This window comes from Urocitellus parryii, chromosome 6 (genome assembly GCF_045843805.1).
Source record: "Urocitellus parryii isolate mUroPar1 chromosome 6, mUroPar1.hap1, whole genome shotgun sequence".
NCBI lineage: Eukaryota > Metazoa > Chordata > Mammalia > Rodentia > Sciuridae > Urocitellus > Urocitellus parryii.
Window position 1 is genome coordinate 109,108,381 of NC_135536.1, and position 19,021 is coordinate 109,127,401.

The following is a 19,021-nucleotide window of genomic DNA, read 5'->3' on the forward strand; positions in this document are numbered from 1 at the left end:
TGTGATGGCTGTAATCTGGGGCTCCTAAGGCTAAGGCAGTAGAATCACAGGTTTAAGGCCATCCTCAGCAACTGAGTGAGGACCTAAGCAACTTAGTGAGATCCTATTCCAAAATAAAAAGGACTGGGGATGTAGCTCAGTGGTAATGTGCCCCTGGGTTTAACCCCAGTACCAAAAAATAAAAAAATAAAAGAAGAAGATGATGATTTACAGAGCCAGGCATAGTGATGCACACCTATAATCCTATGACTCAAGAGGCTGAGGCAAGAGGATCATGAGTTCAAAGCCAGCCTGGGCAGCTTAACAAGACACTTTCAAAAATTTAAAAGGGATGTTAGCTCAGTGATACGAGCGCTGCTGGGTTTAATCCCCAATGTTTTAAAGAAAAAAGAATTACTTACAGGGCTCAAACTTTTGACATATCTTCTCCTCCAAGCACTTACCAAGAATTTAAAGTAAAATATGAAAAAGAGAAATCAAAGAACATATGAAGACAGGGGTGGTGCAAACCTGTAGTCCCATCTACTGACTACTATTGCTCAGGAGGCTGAGGCAGGCCTGGTGTGGTGGCACACACCCGTAATCCCAGTGGTTTGGGAGGCTGGGGCAGGAGGACCACAAGTTCAAAGCCAACTTAGAGAGGCCCTACGCAACTCAGTGAGATCCTGTCTCTAAATAAAATATTTAAAAGGGCTGGAGATGTGACTTGGTAGTTAAGTGCCCTGAGTTCAATCCCTGGTACCAAAAAAAGGATGAGATGGGTAGGAAGAATACTTGAGCCCACAAGCTTGACACTAGCCTGGGCAACATAGAGACTGTCTGAAAAAGAAAAGAAAAAGAACGAGGCACAGTGGTGCACACCTGGCCTGTAATCCCAGCAATTTAGGAGGCTGAGACAGGAAGATTGAAAGCTCAAGGTCAACCTCAGCAATTTAAGGAGACCCTGTCTTAAAACAAAAAAAAAAAAAAGCTAGGGGTACAGCTCAATAGTAGAGTGCCCGTGGGTTCAGTCCCCAGTACATACCCACAAAAGAAAATGTTTGGTTTCAAAAACAAAATAACTATCTCAATGAACCAAAAACAGAAGAGTTGGAAGTCACTAGTGTGGCTGAAGCTGTGGACTTGCTGAGTTTCTGATGGGTAAATAATTATTACAAATGCCCCAGAAAGAGATGAGAATTTGGGGCTGGGTTGTGGCTCAAGAGGTAGAGTGGGGACTGAGTGGGGACCTAAGCAACTTAGCATGCATGAGGCACTGGGTTCGATCCTCAATACCACATAAAAAATGAAATAAAATATTGGGGCTGGGCTTGTGGCTCAGTGATAGAGTGCTCACCTAGTACTTGTGAGGCACTGGGTTCTATCCTCAGCACCACATAAAAATGAAATAAAATATTGTGTCCACCACCTACAACTAAAAAATAAATATTAAAAAAATAATAAAATATTGGGTCCACCTATAATTAAAACATAATTTTTTTTTTAAATGAGATGAGAATTTGCCAGGGATGGTGGCATATGCTTGTAATTTCAGTGACTTGGGAGGCTGAAACAAGAGTATTACAAGTTTGAGGTCAGACTAAGCAATGTAGTGAAACTCTGTCTCAAATAAAAAATAAAAAGGGTGTGGGGTGTAATTCTATGGTAGAGCTCCCTGGGTTCAACCCCTAATACTGTAGAGAAAAAATAAAGAGAGAGATGAGAACTTGAAGCTAGGGGAGTAGGATAGTAACCCCCAACCAACCTCATGTAGGGAATCCTTTAATTGGGGGAAGAGAGAAACCTAAGGAGAGCTGGAAAAGACAATATCACGCTGCCTCTTGATTCACTGATTTAGAATTATGATATTTTAGGCCTAGGGTTGTAGCTCAGCGATAGAGCACTCACCTGACATGTGCAAGTCCCTGGGTTTGATCCTCAGCACCACATAAAAATAAAATAAATATGTTGTGTCTCTCTACAACTAATAATAATAATAAAATATTTTATTAAAAGAATTATGATATCTTTAATTTTACTGTGACACACACCATTTCAGTAGCTGTTTGGGTTGGGTCCTTAGGGTACCAGAAGGAAGAAACTGCAAAATTATTAGAGAAAAGGTGGGAGTTAATAACAAAGTCATATCACTCAAAAAATACCAAAAAAAAAATTCCTGAAAACCAAAATTTTATATAATAGAAATCTTGTGCTAAGGAAAGTAGCCAGTTAAAATTAACTATGACTTCCACTTTAGGCAAGATGGAATAGACAGATTTTTCCCTGTTCTTCCCATTAATTTCAACTAAAAAACTTAGATATAAACAAAAACAACAAACTGTGGAAGGTACAGAAGAGAAGGGAGACCGGCAAGGGAGCCCAGAGCCAAAGACCTAAGTCCCAACATGGTGGTAATTCCCCGGGGCTTTCCTTTTGCCTCCCACATCCCATATGTAGAATAATTCATGCTGAACAGGAATGAGACAAGTATATTTACCTTTATTGCTTTTAATCCAACATAGTGATAGAAGTTCTAGCCAGTGTCAATAAGTTAAGAAAAGGAAATAGAAGACATAGATTAGAAAGAAAGAAATTAAAACTGTTCCTGTTGGCCAGCCTCACCAACTTAGCAAGACCCTATCTCAAAAATAAAAAGGGCTGGGGTAGCTATGTGGAAAGCACCCCCTGGGTTCATTCCCCAGTACTAGAGGGTGGGGGAAAGCAAAAAATCGTTCCTATTTTCAGATCACTTGATGTCTTTAGAGAAAATCCTTACAATTATACAAAACTCCTGGAATTAATAAATGAGTTCAGCTAGATCAAAGAATATAAGATAAACTTACAAAAATCAGCTGTGAAGCTATTATACACTAGCTATGAATACATGGACACTGAAATTAAGAAATATAATACCATTTACAGTAACCATCCTAACTATAAAATATTTAGATATAAATCTAAGAAAACATCCATGGGATTTGTATGCTGTAAGCCACATAGTGCTGATGAAAAAAAAATAAAGAATATCCATATAAATGCAGAGACATGCTGTTTACAAATTGGCAAACAACATAGTAAAGATGATGGTTTTCCTCAAATTAATGTACAGGCTTAACAGAATCCCTACCAAAATTCCAGCAAGTCATTTGTTTGTTTGTTTTTTGTACTGAGGATTGAACCCAGGGGTGCTTAACTACTGTGTTACATCCCCAGTCCATATATATATATATATATATATATATATAGAGAGAGAGAGAGAGAGAGAGAGAGAGAGAGAAAGAGTTGGTTTCATTAAGTGGCTGAGGCTAGCCTCAAACTTGTGATCTTCCTGCTTGAGCCTCTCAAATTACTGGGATTACAGGCATGCACCACTATACCAGCAGCAAGTTTGTTTTTTTGTTTACTTTGTTTTGTTTTGATACTTAGATATAAAGAAGATTATTTTAAAATTTACATGGGAAGGCAAAGGAACTAGAACAGCTATCACCACTTGCTTAACATGTGCAAGGTTGTGGGTTCAATCCCCAGAACTGGAAGAAAGAAAGAAAGAAAGAAAGCGGGGGGGGGGGGGGGGGGGAGAAAGCTATAACAAAAGAATAATAAAATGGGAAAGTACCCAATTTTAAATCTTGCTGTATAGCCACAGTAATTAAGACTGTGTGGAGGCCTGGGGATATAGCTCAGTTGGTAGAATGGTTGCCTTTCATGCACAAAGCCCTGCCTTCAATCCCCAGCACCATTAAAAAAAAAAAAAAAAAAAAAAAAAAAGACTGGAATTGGCAGAGGGATAGACATATAAATTAATGGAACAGGACAGAGAATTCAGGAATAGACTCACTCAAATGTGCCAAACTGATTTTTGGCAAATGCGCAAAGGAAATTCTTTGGGTGAAAGATAGCCTCTAGGACAAATGAACATAGATGGAAAAAGAAAAAAAATAATCTCATTCAAAAAGTGACTCAAGCCCGGCGTGGTGGGGCATGCCTCGGGAGGCTGAGACAGGAGGATTGAGAGTTCAAAGCCAGCCTTAGCAATAGCAAGACGCTAAGCAAGTCATTGAGACCCTGTCTCTAAATAAAGTACAAAATAGGCTAGGGATGTGGCTCAGTGGTTGTGGGTACCTAAGTTCAATTCCTGGTACCAAAAAAAAAAAAAAAATTGACTCAAAATGAGCTGGGTGTGGTGACATACACTTCTAATCCCAGTAGCTTGGGACCTGAGGCAGGAGGATCACAATTCTCCTTTAGGAATTTAGGAGGCCCGTAGCAACTCAGAGACCCTGTCTCTAAATAAAATGTAAAAAAGGGCTGGGATGTGGCTCAGTTGTTAAGTGTCCCTCGGTTCAATCTTCAGTACCAAAAAGGGGGGGGGGGTATGGAGATTGACTCAAAATGGATCAAGGACTTACACAGAAAACAAAACTTTTAGGGAAAAATCTGGAAGAAAATCTTTAGTTAGGGCCAAATATCGTTCTCAATCTTGACACTAAAACATGATCCCATAAAAAGAAAATTGATAAATTAGATTTCATCAAAATTAAAATGTTAGTTCTGGAAAAGACTGTTAAAATAATGAAATGACAGAGCTACCAAATAGGAAAAAATATTCCACCAAGGCCTACTGTCTAGGATACATAAAGAACTGTCAAAATTCAACAGAAAACAAAAAATGTAATCAGAAATGGGCAAAAGATATGAACAGACATTTTACCAAAGAGGCAAATAAGTGCACAAAAATATATTCAATATCATTAGCCATTAGGAAAATGCAAATTAAAACCACAATGAGATGTTACTTCCACAGCCATCCTAACACCAAATACTGACAAGGATACAAACCGACTAGTGGTGGGAATGTTAAAAGGTACAGCTGCTCTGAGAAGTTTCTTTAAAAAACTAGATTTGCAACTTTAGTGTAACCCAACAGTAGCACTCCTGGGTATTTATCCCAGAGGAATGAAAACGTGTTCACACAAAAACTTGTACATATATATTTATAGTAGTTTTATTCATAATAGCCCAAAACTAGAAATAATCCAGATGTCCTTCAAAAGGTGAATGGTAAAACAAACTGTGATACAACCATACCATAAATACTGCTTAGCAGTAAAAAGCAATGAACTGCCAAGAATGGTGGCACAACCCTGTAATCCCAGTGATTTGGGAAGCAGAATTGTAGGTTTAAGGATAGCCTCAGCAATTTAGCAAGGCCCTAAGCCACTTAGTGAGACCCTAAAATCAAAAAGGGCTGGAGATGATGTAGCTGAGTGGTAAAGTGCTCCTGAGTTCAATCCCCAACACCCCTGTCCCACTCCCCCCAGCAAAAAAAAAAAGGCAGTGACCTGAACTGCAAGGTGAGGTGGGATATGCCTATAATTCCAGCTACTTAGGAGGCTGAGGTGGAGGATTCCAAGTTCCAGGCTAGCCTGGGCAACTTAGGGTGACCCTGTCTCAAAATAAAAGGGGCAAAGGGGTGTAGCTCAGTAGTAAAGCACTTGGCTAGCATATGCAAGGACCTAAGTTTGATCTCCAGTACTGAAAAAATAAAAAGGCAAACAGATTAGTAATTGCCCTGTGTTAAGGAAGGGTATGAGTGGGAGGGAAGTGACTGTAGCCTAAAAGATACTGTAGGTATCTTTGTGCTGGTAGAAATGTTTTGTACCTTCCCTATATCAATATCAGCTTCCTGATGGGGATGTTGTACTATGGTTTTGCAAGATATTACCATTGGGGGAAAACTGACTGAAGGATACATGGGATCTCTATTATTTATCATAACTGTATGTGAATCTATAATATCTCAAAATTTTAAAATGAATTAATTTAATAAAAACATCAAGACTGGAGCTGGAGTTATAGCTTAGTGGTAGCCTGTTTGCCTGGCATGCACAAGATCCTGGGTTCAATCCCCAGGACTGTAAGAAATCAATCAATCAAACAAACAAGCAAGCAAGCAAACAAAAAGCCATAAAGTCCAGGTATGGTGGTGCACACCTGTAATTCCAGCAGCTTGGGAGGTTGAGGCAGGAGGATCACGAGTTCAAATTGCTAGCCTCAGCAATGGTAAGGCCCTAAAGCAACTCAGTGAGACCCTGTCTCTAAATAAAATATAAAATAGGGCTAGGGTTGTGGCTCAGTGGTTGAGTGCCCCTGAGTTCAATCTCTAGTACCCCATCCCCACCACCCCCAAAAAGAAGCCATCAGGACTTACATGCATAGCTAAGTAAATTGATTTAATTATTTTTAGTTTTATGAAAGAGAAACAAAAATAATGTCTATTAATAAGATGAAACTTTTACTCAAACAGCCAAAAACTAAATAATGTCACATAGATATGAAAAATTTAGCCAGTTTAAAATCTTGGAAATGAAAAATAGTCATTGAAAAAAAATGTTTTTAGCTCAGTACCTTAAATTCAAGAAATTAAATTTATAGATAATTGCTGGCAATATGCCACATAGCCTCCTGGCTGAGGCAGGAGGAAAAAAAGTTCAAAGCAAGCCTGGGCAATTAAGTGAGACCCTGACTCAAAATAGAAAAGGCTGGGATGTAGTAGTAGAGTGCTGTTGGTTTCAATTCCCAGTACTGCAAAATAAATAAATGTACAAGTAATGACTTATGTAAGTCCTTAGAAAATAAAAGAATGAATAAGTGACAAACAATAAATGAATATAAAATAAGTGATAATTTTCCTAATTCGAAATTTAAGTATTTAGATAGTGCACTCCAAGTATCAAATAGGATAAATAAAAGTAAATAATATTCTAATTAAACATAGTGGATCAACCTCCTCCCTTATAACTTACTTAAATGTCAGTAAAGAGACTTGTTTTTAAGGGATGAACTCACAAGTTTGAAAAGTATACTGCAGACAAGTATGATCAGTAGAACTGATTATAGCATGTACAATTCCCTGGGTTTAATCTCCAGCACCACATAAGGGGAAAAAAGAAAGAACAAAGGGCAAGTAATTGATAAGAACAAGCAAGCAGAAAATTAGTAGGGATGTAGAAGAATAACACTGTCAGCTTGACCTTTCATTTATAGAACACCCAACAACTGCAGAATATATACTTTTTAATATTCTTTTCAGGTGCACATTGTCCTTCAAGAAAGACCATATTTTAGAACATAAATTAACTCTCACTGAATTTAAGAGGATTGAAATCATATAGCATATGTTCTCTGACCACAGTAGAATTAAGTTAGAAATCATTAACAAAAAAATATTTAAGAAAGAGCATTTGACAAGAAGGGTAAGGCCCTGCCTTTAAGCCCCATCACCCCAAATTAAATATTTTTTAAAAGCTGGAAAATCCTCATATATTTGAAAATTTGACAATAGCTTCAGGATCAAAAAAAAAAAAAAAAAAACAATTGTCAGAGAAATTAGAAAATATCTTGACCTAAATGACAATGAAAACTGATCAGTATTTGTTAGGATGCAGCTAACATAGGTCTTTTTTTTTTTTTTTTTTTTTTTTTTAATATTTATTTTTTTTTAGTTCTCGGCGGACACAACATCTTTGTTGGTATGTGGTGCTGAGGATCGAACCCGGGTCGCACGCATGCGAGACGAGCGCGCTACCGCTTGAGCCACATCCCCAGCCCCTAACATAGGTCTTAATGGAAATTTATATGCATTTTGGCAGTGTTTATGAAAACTCTAAATACAAATTCTTTATAGCAGTTTTACTACAGGATTTTAATCTTATAGATACATTTGTATAGGAAAGATAAAACATTTGTACAAGGCTGTTTATTGCCATTTATTTATAATAATAGCAGAAGAGTGAAGCAATAATCAAGAAAAATAAAATAGCTCTCTGCATACTCATAGAATGATCCAAAATATATGGATATGTGAAAACAACAATGTTCAAAACATTTTGTATATATAGGGCAGGTGTTGTGGCTCAGAGGTAGAGCGCTCGCCTACCATGCGTGAGGCACCGGGTTCAATCCTCAGCACCATATAAAAATAAAATAAAAATATTGTGTCCACCTATAACTAAAAAATAAATTTTATATATATATATATATATATATATATATATATATATATATATATATATATATATTTTGCTACCATTTAAGGATGAATGTACCAATATAGTTCCTTAACTACTCAAAAGCATTTTTAAATAAGATTAACAACATGTCAGGAATATTCACTGTGCCTCATTTTGGAATGAAATTGTACCCAAAAAACCTAAGATGTCCACCAAAAGGAGACCAAATTGTGATAAGTATTTTAAAGAATAAATTGTGGGGCTGGGGATGTGGCTCAAGCGATAGCCCGCTCGCCTGGCATGCGTGCGGCCGGGGTTCGATCCTCAGCACCATATACAAACAAAGATGTTGTGTCTGCTGAAAACTGAAAAATAAATATTGAAATTCTCTCTGTCTCTCTCCCCCTTTAATAAATAAATAAATAAATAAATGTGGTCAAATCATGCATTGAAATAAATACTTTGCTCACTTGGGAATGGTACCAGAGGATCTAAGAAATTATTATCTCCCAAATTAACAAGTACATTACAACTTTGACAAAGAATACCTGGATTGTAGCCTTTGAATCACTTCTTTAAAAACCCCCTGTTCCCCGTGATGGGCAGAATCACAGCCCCTGGGACAGGAGTCCCCTGTATTTTCTCTTTTTCTAGCAAAGCAAGGAAACTTCTTTTTCATTTTTCTAAAAAAAAAAAAAAATCAACAAGGATAAATCTCACGTCCATACTGTTACATGAGAAAGGTAAGTTGAATTGCCAACATGATTGATCAACATAAAGCTTTAAAATATAATGCTTTTGAATTATAATATTTTACTATTTAGAAATGAAATCTGATGCACATATGGCACAAAATTAGTAGATTCATTGAGCTGGGTGATAGGTACATGGTGTTGTTTTTTTCCCCCAATATGAGGATTAAACCCAGAGGAGCTCTACCACTGAGCTACATCCCCAACCTTGGTTTTGGAGACAGGGTCTTTAAATTGCCAAGGAAGGCCTCAAGCTTGGTATATCCCTGCTTCAGTCTCCTGAGTCCTAGGGTTATGCTGCCACACCTGTCTTTGTTTATTGTTTCATTTTGTTGATACTGAAGATTGAACCCAAGGGTTCTTTATTACTAAGCTATATCACCAGCCCTTTTTTATTTTTTATGTTGAGACAGGGTCAGAATTCCTCAGAACTTAGCTAAGTTGCTGAAGCTGGCCTCAAATTTTTGATCCCCCTGCTTCAGCATGTGCATTACCAAGGTTACAGGCATGTGCCAACACACCCAACCATGCTTTTTTTTTTTTTTAAGAGAAAGAGAATTTTTTTTTTATTTTATTATTATTATTTTTTTTTTTTTTTTAGTTTTTTTAGTTTTCGGCAGGCACAACATCTTTGTTTTTATGTGGTGCTGAGGATCGAACCTGGGCTGCTCCCATGCCAAGCAAACACGCTACCGCTTGAGCCACATCTCCAGCCCCCATGGGTTTTTATTAGGTTATCTTTCATACTTTTTTTTAAAAGAAATATTGCTTCTGCCCACCCCCACCCCCACCCCAGTATTGGGGATTGAATCCATGGGCACTCTACCACTGAACTACATCCCCAGCTGTTTTTATTTTTTGAAGACAGGGTCTTGCTAAATTGCCAAGGCTGGCTGTACACTTACAGTCTTCCTGCCTCAACCTTCTGAGTAGCAGGAGTTACAGGACTTGCACCCTTGCGCCCAGCTGCATAATATTTTTAAAAAATATTTAATTATAGATGGGCACAATATCTTTATTTTAATTTATGTGGTACTAAGGATCAAACCCAGAGCCTCGAGCATGCTAGGCAAGTGCTCTATCTCTGAGCCACAACCTCAGCCCCTGCATAATATTTTTAAAGTTAAGAAATTGTGTTTTGCATTGACCATGAAGTCTTTGCAGCTATTACCTATCCAACTGTGCCTATCCTGTTCGTCCGTTGGTGCCCAGTGCAATTCCAAGCCCTCCCACAGAAGTCAGAGTGCTCAAATGAAGAATACCCTTTCCAATGGCCAACAGGGTTTGCCTTTTCTATATTTCTGTCTTCTTGTTTTTCAGGTATGTTGGTGGTAAATGTAACATGGAGGAACAAGACATATGTAGGTACACTTCTTGACTGCACACGGCATGATTGGGCACCCCCAAGGTGAGCACTTAGTCTGTGAACCCTTATACCTTTATCCTGCTAGAGCCGTATACCCATCTTTTTTTTAAAGGGCATTATAATGTAGAAATAAGAGAAGGCACTGTGTTCATCTCGCATTTAAAAGAGTAAATGGGGATGGGACAGTAGCTCAATGGCAGAGCACTTGCCTAGCATGTGTGAGGCACTGGGTTCGTTCCTCAGCACTGCATACAAGTAAAATAAAGACATGTTGTCTATACACACTACAAAAAAAAAAAAAGAATGAATAAATTATGTATTAAAGTGTTGGCTGGGAAATAGGGGTAGAAGATTGGGAAATAAATTCTTTTCTTAATTGTTTGGTCGTTTTTTTGTTTTGTTTTCTTATTTGTTTGGTATCATGGGCTCTGAACCATATCCCTAGCCCTTTTTATTTTTTATTTTGAGACAGGGTCTCACTGTGTTGCTTAGGGCCTCACTTAATTGCTAAGGCTGGCCTCTATTTATGATCCTCCTGCCTCCAGAGCCTCTGGGATTACAGTCATGCAGCAACAACAGTGAAGAAATCCTTTTTAAACCCTTGACTAGAATTAAATTCTAGCTTCTTCCTTTAGTCACCTTGAGACTAAGGATATAAAATCTAACTATCAGTGAACAAACATGCGTTGATGATGCTTTTCAATGGTAAGTATCCCCCCTAGAAACTCATCTCAAGAACATGTTTAGTGGTTGGGATTGTGGCTCAGTGGTAGAGTGCTTGCCTAGCATCTTCGAGGCCCTGGGTTCGATCCTCAGCACCACATAAAAATAAATAAATAAAGCAAAGGTATTGTGTCCAACTACAACTAAAAAATAAATATTTAAGAAAAAAAAAGAACATGTTTAGTTTTATAAGCCCTACTAGACTAGACCATGTAGGCAAGGACCTTTACAAATTGCCATTTTTGCAGGGGGAGGGGGTACTTAGAACCCATGTACCCATGCTACGCAAGTGCTGTACCACTGAGCTGCATCCTCAGCCCCTCAAATTCTAATTTGAACTGAAGAACATTTCCCTAGCATGTGCAAGGTCTGGATTCAATCTTCAATCCCTAGCACTACCAAAAAAAAAAAAAAAAAAGATTAATATTTCAGTGAATGGCATATTACTTTTTAGTACCCAATTTGCCAGGGCTTGGGGTGCCTGAATGTGGGAGAATAATTTACAGCTGTCATGCAGATAACATCCAAGGAGCTCAACACTTAATGCAGTTCCCACACATTTACAAGTTTCTTTAATGACTCATAGTCATTAAAAATGATAGTTACCAAGTAGGGTATATGGTGCACACCTGTAATGGCAACTACTTGGAAGACTGAAGTAGGAGTATCCCAAGTTTGAAGGCCAACCTGGACAAGAAAGCTAGACCCTGTCTGAGGATGGGGGTGCGGATGAAGAAGAAAAGAAATTGGTAGTTACCATCTAGACATCTTTTACAAAAACTATACTGCTCATTATTCCCTTGAAACAAAGATCGGCAAGAATGTCCCAAGGAAAATTATTTTTGAAGTTTTTTTACTCCCTATCACTTTCTTTTTGTCTACTGTAATGGTGCTCTACCTGGGATTATGTGGTTATTTATGCCTCCTAATATTGAGAGAGCTAGGCCAGGCTTCTAGAGGCTTAGCATATTATAAAACTGTTCAGATGAGCTCAGACCAGTTTTATGTGTGTTTGTTTATTTGTTTAAATATTTATTTTTTAATTGTAGTTGGACACAATATCTTTGTTTTATTTATTTATTTGTGGTGCTGAGGATCAAACCCAGGGCCTCTCACACACTAGGGGAATGCTCTGCCACTAAGCCATAACCCCACCCCCAGTTTTTTGTTTGTTGTTGTTTTTGTACTGGAGATTGAACCTAGGGGGCTTAATCACTGAGCCACATCCCCAGCCCTTTTTACTTTTCATTTTGAGATAGGGTCTTACTAAGTCACTGAGGCTACCTTTGAACTCATAATCCTCCTGCCTCCTTCCAAGTCACTGGAATTACAGGCATGTGCCACCATGCCCAGCTAAGACCAGTTTTTAAAGTTCTCTATATCCTCTCTTTTTATTTCTGAGAAATCTTTTGGAAGGATTTATTTCTGCTTTGGGATATGTAAGAATCTAGAGAAACAGTGGGTAAGTAGGGCAATAATAAAAATAGTAACTTTATAATATGAATGTTCTGGGGGCCCAAAGGAGATAATTGACAAAAATTGTCTTTTTTTTCTGCCATAGCTGTGGCACTCACAGTCTTAGAAACAATCTATTCCACCTGCCCCTGGAATAAGAGTCAAAACCATCTTTAGATCTAAACAGGAACCATCTTTAGCTAAGTGTTTTATTATTTTAGATAGTATTTTGGGGTCCATGAAAAGCTACTCTAGGGCCAGTGAAAAAAGATCCATAGGTGCAAATCTCTAGATTGCAAACATTCAAAAAAATTCATATACTATTTATTGGCTGACATTGTGTTTAGAACATGTTTAGGAGTGTTTTAAATGAATGGATGTTTGATTTGTTCTATCAGTCTATACCTTTATGGTAAGGTATTTAGGCAAAAAGCATTAGGCTGAAAGCAGAACTAAATTCTGGTTGTTTATTGCCATTAATCAGCAGTGTGACTTTGAGTCAGTTACTTTGCATTCCTGGTCTCAATTTCCTGAGTGATCTTTAAAGTCGTCTCTGAAACCGTGATTATGGCTGCATATAGGAAATGCAGAATGACTATTCTTTGTGTGATGAAACAAATGCAGGCATGACTACTCTTTCCCCACATGGCTTTAAAGAGAAATACTGGGGAATAATTTGTAACTGGCATGCAGGTAAAATCCTAGGAGTTCACCACTTAATGCAGTACCCACAAGCACAAATTCTTTCAACAAATCATATTTGTTGAAAGCAATAGTCATCATCTGGAAGGTTCTTCTGGAGGCTACAACTAAACTGGTTTAAAGACTTTTTTTTCCATCATGCACAGTGGCACACACCTGTAATCCCAGCTACTCAAGAGGATGAGGCAGGAGAATTGCAAGTTCAAAGCCAGCCTCAGCAAACTAGTAAGACTCTGTCTTAAAATAAAAAATAAAATAAGAAAAAAAAGGTCTGGGGGTATGGCTTAGTGGTTAAATGCCCCCGGGTTCAATCCCCAGTACCAATAAACAAATAAATAAAGATGGTTTCTCTTCTTAATACTATCCTGTTATATTTGTTCTTTGCCAAGATTCTGTGACTCACCCACCAGTGACTTGGAAATGCGCAATGGTCGAGGTAGAGGCAAACGCATGCGTCCGAACAGTAACACACCTGTCAACGAGACAACCACAGCCTCTGAGAGCAAAGGGACCAGCAGCAGCAGCAAAACCCGAGCAGGAGCCAATAGCAAAGGCCGCCGGGGCAGCCAGAATTCTTCAGAGCATCGCCCACCTGCCAGCAGCACTTCAGAAGATGTGAAGGCCAGCCCTTCCTCAGCTAATAAGCGGAAAAATAAACCCCTTTCAGACATGGAGCTGAATTCTAGCTCAGAGGACTCCAAAGGGAGCAAGCGTGTCCGTACAAATTCCATGGGCTCAGCCACTGGCCCCCTCCCTGGGACCAAGGTGGAACCCACTGTTCTAGATAGAAATTGTCCCTCTCCAGTTCTAATTGACTGTCCCCACCCAAACTGCAACAAGAAGTACAAGCACATCAATGGACTTAAGTATCACCAAGCTCATGCCCATACAGATGATGACAGCAAGCCTGAAGCAGATGGAGACAGTGAGTATGGAGAAGAGCCCACCCTCCATGCAGACCTCGGGAGCTGCAATGGTGCACCTGTCTCACAGAAAGGTTCCTTGTCCCCTGCCCGTTCAGCTACCCCCAAAGTTCGGCTCGTGGAGCCTCATAGTCCCTCTCCTTCAAATAAATTCAGCACAAAAGGCCTCTGTAAGAAAAAATTGAGCGGGGAAGGGGACACAGACCTTGGGGCCTTATCCAATGATGGCTCTGATGATGGACCCTCAGTAGTGGATGAAACAAGCAATGACGCCTTTGATTCTTTGGAAAGGAAGTGTATGGAAAAAGAGAAATGTAAAAAACCCTCTAGTTTGAAACCTGAAAAGATTCCTTCCAAGAGCTTAAAGTCAGCCCGGCCCATTGCCCCTGCTATCCCCCCACAGCAAATCTACACTTTCCAGACAGCTACCTTCACAGCAGCAAGCCCAGGCTCCTCCTCAGGCTTGACCACCACAGTGGTTCAAGCCATGCCTAACAGTCCTCAACTCAAGCCCATTCAGCCCAAGCCCACTGTTATGGGAGAACCTTTTTCAGTCAACCCTGCCTTGACTCCAGCCAAGGACAAGAAAAAGAAAGACAAAAAAAAGAAGGAATCTTCTAAGGAACTTGAAAGTCCTCTGACCCCTGGGAAGGTATGTCGAACAGAAGAAGGCAAAAGTCCATTCAGGGAATCATCAGGAGATGGGATGAAAATGGAAGGACTCCTGAATGGCTCATCAGACCCCCATCAAAGCCGACTGGCTAGCATCAAGGCTGAAGCTGATAAAATCTACAGCTTCACAGACAATGCCCCCAGCCCTTCAATTGGAGGCAGCAGCCGCCTAGATAGCACAACCCCTACCCAGCCCCTGACTCCCTTACATGTAGTGACCCAGAATGGAGCTGAAGCCAGCTCAGTCAAAACCAATAGCCCTGCATACTCTGACATCTCTGATGCTGGGGAGGATGGGGAAGGCAAGGTGGACAGTGTCAAATCAAAGGACCCTGAACAGTTGGTTAAGGAAGGGGCTAAGAAAACTCTTTTCCCTCCTCAGCCACAGAGCAAAGACTCACCATATTATCAAGGCTTTGAGAGTTACTACTCTCCAAGTTATGCACAGTCTAGCCCAGGGGCTCTGAACCCCAGCAACCAGGCAGGAGTGGAGAGCCAGGCCCTGAAGATGAAAAAGGATGAGGAACCTGAGAGTATAGAGGGGAAAGTGAAGAATGATGTCTGTGAGGAAAAGAAGCCTGAACTGAGTTCCAGTCAGCAGCCCTCAGTCATCCAGCAACGGCCCAACATGTACATGCAGTCCCTGTATTACAACCAGTATGCCTATGTGCCCCCCTATGGCTACAGTGACCAGAGTTACCACACTCACCTCCTGAGCACTAACACGGCTTACCGGCAGCAATATGAAGAACAACAGAAAAGGCAGAGCTTGGAGCAGCAGCAGCGGGGACTGGACAAGAAGGCAGAGATGGGCCTGAAGGAACGAGAGGCAGCACTCAAGGACGAGTGGAAGCAAAAGCCGTCAATTCCACCTACCCTCACCAAGGCTCCCAGCTTAACAGACCTGGTGAAGTCAGGACCCAGCAAAGCCAAGGAGCCAGGGACTGATCCTGCCAAGTCAGTCATCATTCCCAAGTTAGATGACTCTTCAAAACTCCCCAGCCAAGCCCCTGAAGGCCTTAAAGTGAAGCTGAATGAGACCGGCCACCTAGGCAAGGAGGCCTCTGAGGCTAAGACAGGCACAGAGTGTGGCCGACAGGCAGAGGTGGATCCAATACTCTGGTACCGACAGGTAACTCTTGCCCTTGGGAGGAAGTGGAAATACTGTCTAAACTTTGTCTCCCTCACAAATGAGGGCTATCCTTAGATAAGGGTTCATTTGAGATTAGCAAATGTGGGTATGGTGGATAATTCTGGAGGCTGAGGCAGGAAGATCACCAAGTTCAAGGGCAGCCTCGGCAATTTGGCAAGCCCCTGTCTGAAATAAAATAAAAAAGTAGAAGGACTGAGGATGTAGCTCAGTGATAGAGCATCCCTGGGTTCAATCACCAATACCTTTTTGTTGTTATAGATGGACACAATATCTTTATTTTGTTTATTCATTTTTAAGTGATACTGAGGATCGAACCCAGTGCCTCAATGTTCGAGGCATGCTCTCCACCACTGAGCCAAAACCCCAGCACCCCCAATACCTTTAAAAAAAAAAAAAAAAACAGTGCTCGCTTCGGCAACACATAGACTTTAAAAATTAGAGTTTTAGAGTTATGATTTTAGGAATTTTTTATCTTTGTAAATTGTTTTCATGATTTTTTTAAAGGCTGTGATAGGATTGCAAGTTTGAGGCCAGTCTCAGTCACTTAACAAGACCATCTCAAAATATAAAGGAGTAGGGATGTAGTTTTGTGATAGAGGGCCCCTGGATTCAATCCAGAGTCTCAGGGAATGGGGGTAAACACTATATAGCTCTGTAAAAGAGGTTTTTCCCATTTGATAAGAAAGACCTAGGTACATTAGCTTGATTTGTCTAAAGTTACTTGAACCTTCACTAGCAGAGCCAGGACTAGAACTTAGATATCTTATTTCCTAGTATAATGTTCCTCCCACTGTTTAGTTCCTTCCTATGGAATGAGTTAATGGTATCTCTTCATTTTTTAGAGCAGGTCAAAAGTACACTACTCATTTTCTTTAAGAACAATTTTATAGCCACTTGTGATAATGTCTGTAATTCCAGCTACTTGGGAGACTGAGACAGGAAAATCGCAAGTTTGGGGCCTACCTGGGCATCTTAGCAAGACCTTGTCTGAAAATAAAATTTATAAAAGGACTAGAGATGTGGCTTAATGGTATATCACTTGCCTACCATGCATGAGGCCCTGCATTCAATCTTCAGAACTGAAGAAGAGGGAGAAAGGGGATTTAGTAGGTGGAATTAGAACAGAGAATGTAGAGTCTCACATCTTTGTTCATGGAACTTAGACTATCTTCCCTTCCCTACTGGTGAATGCTTACCCTCCTTCTCTGACCTGGCAGCAGTGATAGCTTTCTACCCATTGAGCTTACCCTGAAGAAGGGAAACAATGAAGCTGGGGATATAGCTCAATTAGTAGACTGCTTGCCTGGCATGTATAAGGCCCTGGGTTCAATCCCTAGCACACCATACACACCAAAAAAAAAAAAAGTGTGCTGAAGAAAGGAAACAATCTAAATGTCTTAGAAGGAGGTAGCCCCTTCTATTCCAGGAATATTTGTCCCAGAATGTTTGTGCTTGCCTAGAGAACATACACTGATAGGTTTTCTTTTTCTCTCCCCACATCTTGTCTCCTTGAGTGGGGAGCTTTTTAAACAAGAGAAACCAAAATTGGATTGTAAACAAAGATCAATAAAAGCCACGATCCTACCCTGCCCCAGGAGTCTAGTGTGCTTGTATTTATTCTGGGACTTGGGCTTGAACTATATCTCTGTCTTATGTGTACAACACCTCATTCTGTGATTATTGTAGGAGGCAGAACCCCGGATGTGGACATATGTTTATCCTGCCAAGTACTCAGATATAAAGTCAGAGGATGAGCGGTGGAAAGAGGAACGGGATCGCAAATTGAAGGAGGAAAGGAGTCGGAGTAAGGACTCTATCCCCAAGGAGGATGGGAAGGAAAGCACAAGTAGTGACTGCAAGCTGCCCACGTCTGAGGAGTCCCGCCTTGGGAGCAAGGAGCCGCGACCAAGTGTCCATGTGCCTGTGTCCTCTCCCCTCACCCAGCACCAGTCCTACATCCCTTATATGCACGGCTACTCCTACAGCCAGTCCTATGATCCCAACCACCCCAGCTACAGGGGCATGCCTGCTGTGATGATGCAGAACTACCCAGGTATAGCATCCTAGTGCCAGCTCTGCTCCATTTACCAGGAAGGGAGATTTCAAACCCAGAGTTTTGTTGCTTGGCACTAAGACTCAATGAGGCTTGTTTAGTTGACAGCCCTTTTTAGATTGTATCATTCTGTGAAGTGGTCACACTTTCCTGTAGCTCCTTATATGACTCCTGATTATAGTCTGAGGGACCGGCTCTCCTTCCTTTGTTGAAGCTAGAGGGTTGCCTCTACTGTCAGTTCTCATTGATACTCTTAGTATCACCATCTAAGCTGGCTTTTTTTTTTTTTTTTCAGACATATGCTCTAAATTTTGCAATGTACAAGGCACTATGGAGAATATAAAAGACATTAGTTCCCACCTCTCAAAAACCTTATAACTTGATAGAGTAGAGACATGTGGAACAAATAAAATTCAGATCAGAACAATGTACATATTCAGTTGCAAGATCATGCTCAGCTGAAAGTTTGGAAGGCAATCGAGAGACAGGAAGAACTGTTTGAAGTAAGGGGATGTCTGGCTAGGTTCAACTTGAGAAAGATTAGCTCTTTATGCTGGTATCCATGAGTTCCTAGAGGGGTGGGGCAAGTAGAGTTGAATAAGAACATTTTCTTTTTTAAAAAGTTTTTAGGGGCTAGGTTGTGCCTCAGCATAGAGCTCTTGCCTAGCATGTTGCGAGGCACTGGGTTCGATTCTCAGCACCACATATAAATAAATTGATAAAATAAAGATCCAAAAACATCTAAAAATTTTTTTTAAAAAAGTTTTTAGAAGAAAATGTTCTTAGTCAACTCTACTTGCCAATTTCTATTGCCCAGAGTCATGTGGGATTCTTCTGGGGTAGAAGGGCATTCAATTTAACTTTGTCTTGATATTTATCTTAACATGTAATAATTATATATATATTAATAGGATATAATGTCATATTTCAACAAATGTATACAGCATGCACTGATCAAATCAGGATGATTAGCATTTTATGTTTGAGCCTTCAAATTCTTTTCTTACAGATTTTCATAAAATATAGGGTTATTGTGAATTTATGAATATAATATTCATAAAATATAATAGGCTTATTGTGAACTATAGCCACCCACTTTTCTGTGGAAAACAAGAATATATTCCTTCTACCTGTGTTTGGATACTTGTTATCCAACTTCTCTTTATTCCTTACCCTTCCCCCAACCCCTAATAATCACTATTCTACATTCAGATTCGCTTGGGCTTTTTTT

At 39.9% G+C, this 19,021-nt stretch overlaps 1 protein-coding gene across 2 annotated transcripts in view; it reads left to right on the plus strand.

Moving 5' to 3' along the window:
* The window catches only part of Znf609 (zinc finger protein 609), a 196,095-nt gene that overhangs the window by 170,267 nt on the left and 6,807 nt on the right, over positions 1-19,021 (plus strand). For both annotated transcript variants that reach the window (XM_026384807.2, XM_026384808.2), the window contains exons 4-6: positions 10,064-10,151; positions 13,379-15,716; positions 17,424-17,790. In XM_026384807.2, coding sequence (XP_026240592.1) covers positions 10,064-10,151; positions 13,379-15,716; positions 17,424-17,790 — 2,793 coding nt within the window. The remainder of the gene's footprint in view (positions 1-10,063; positions 10,152-13,378; positions 15,717-17,423; positions 17,791-19,021) is intronic.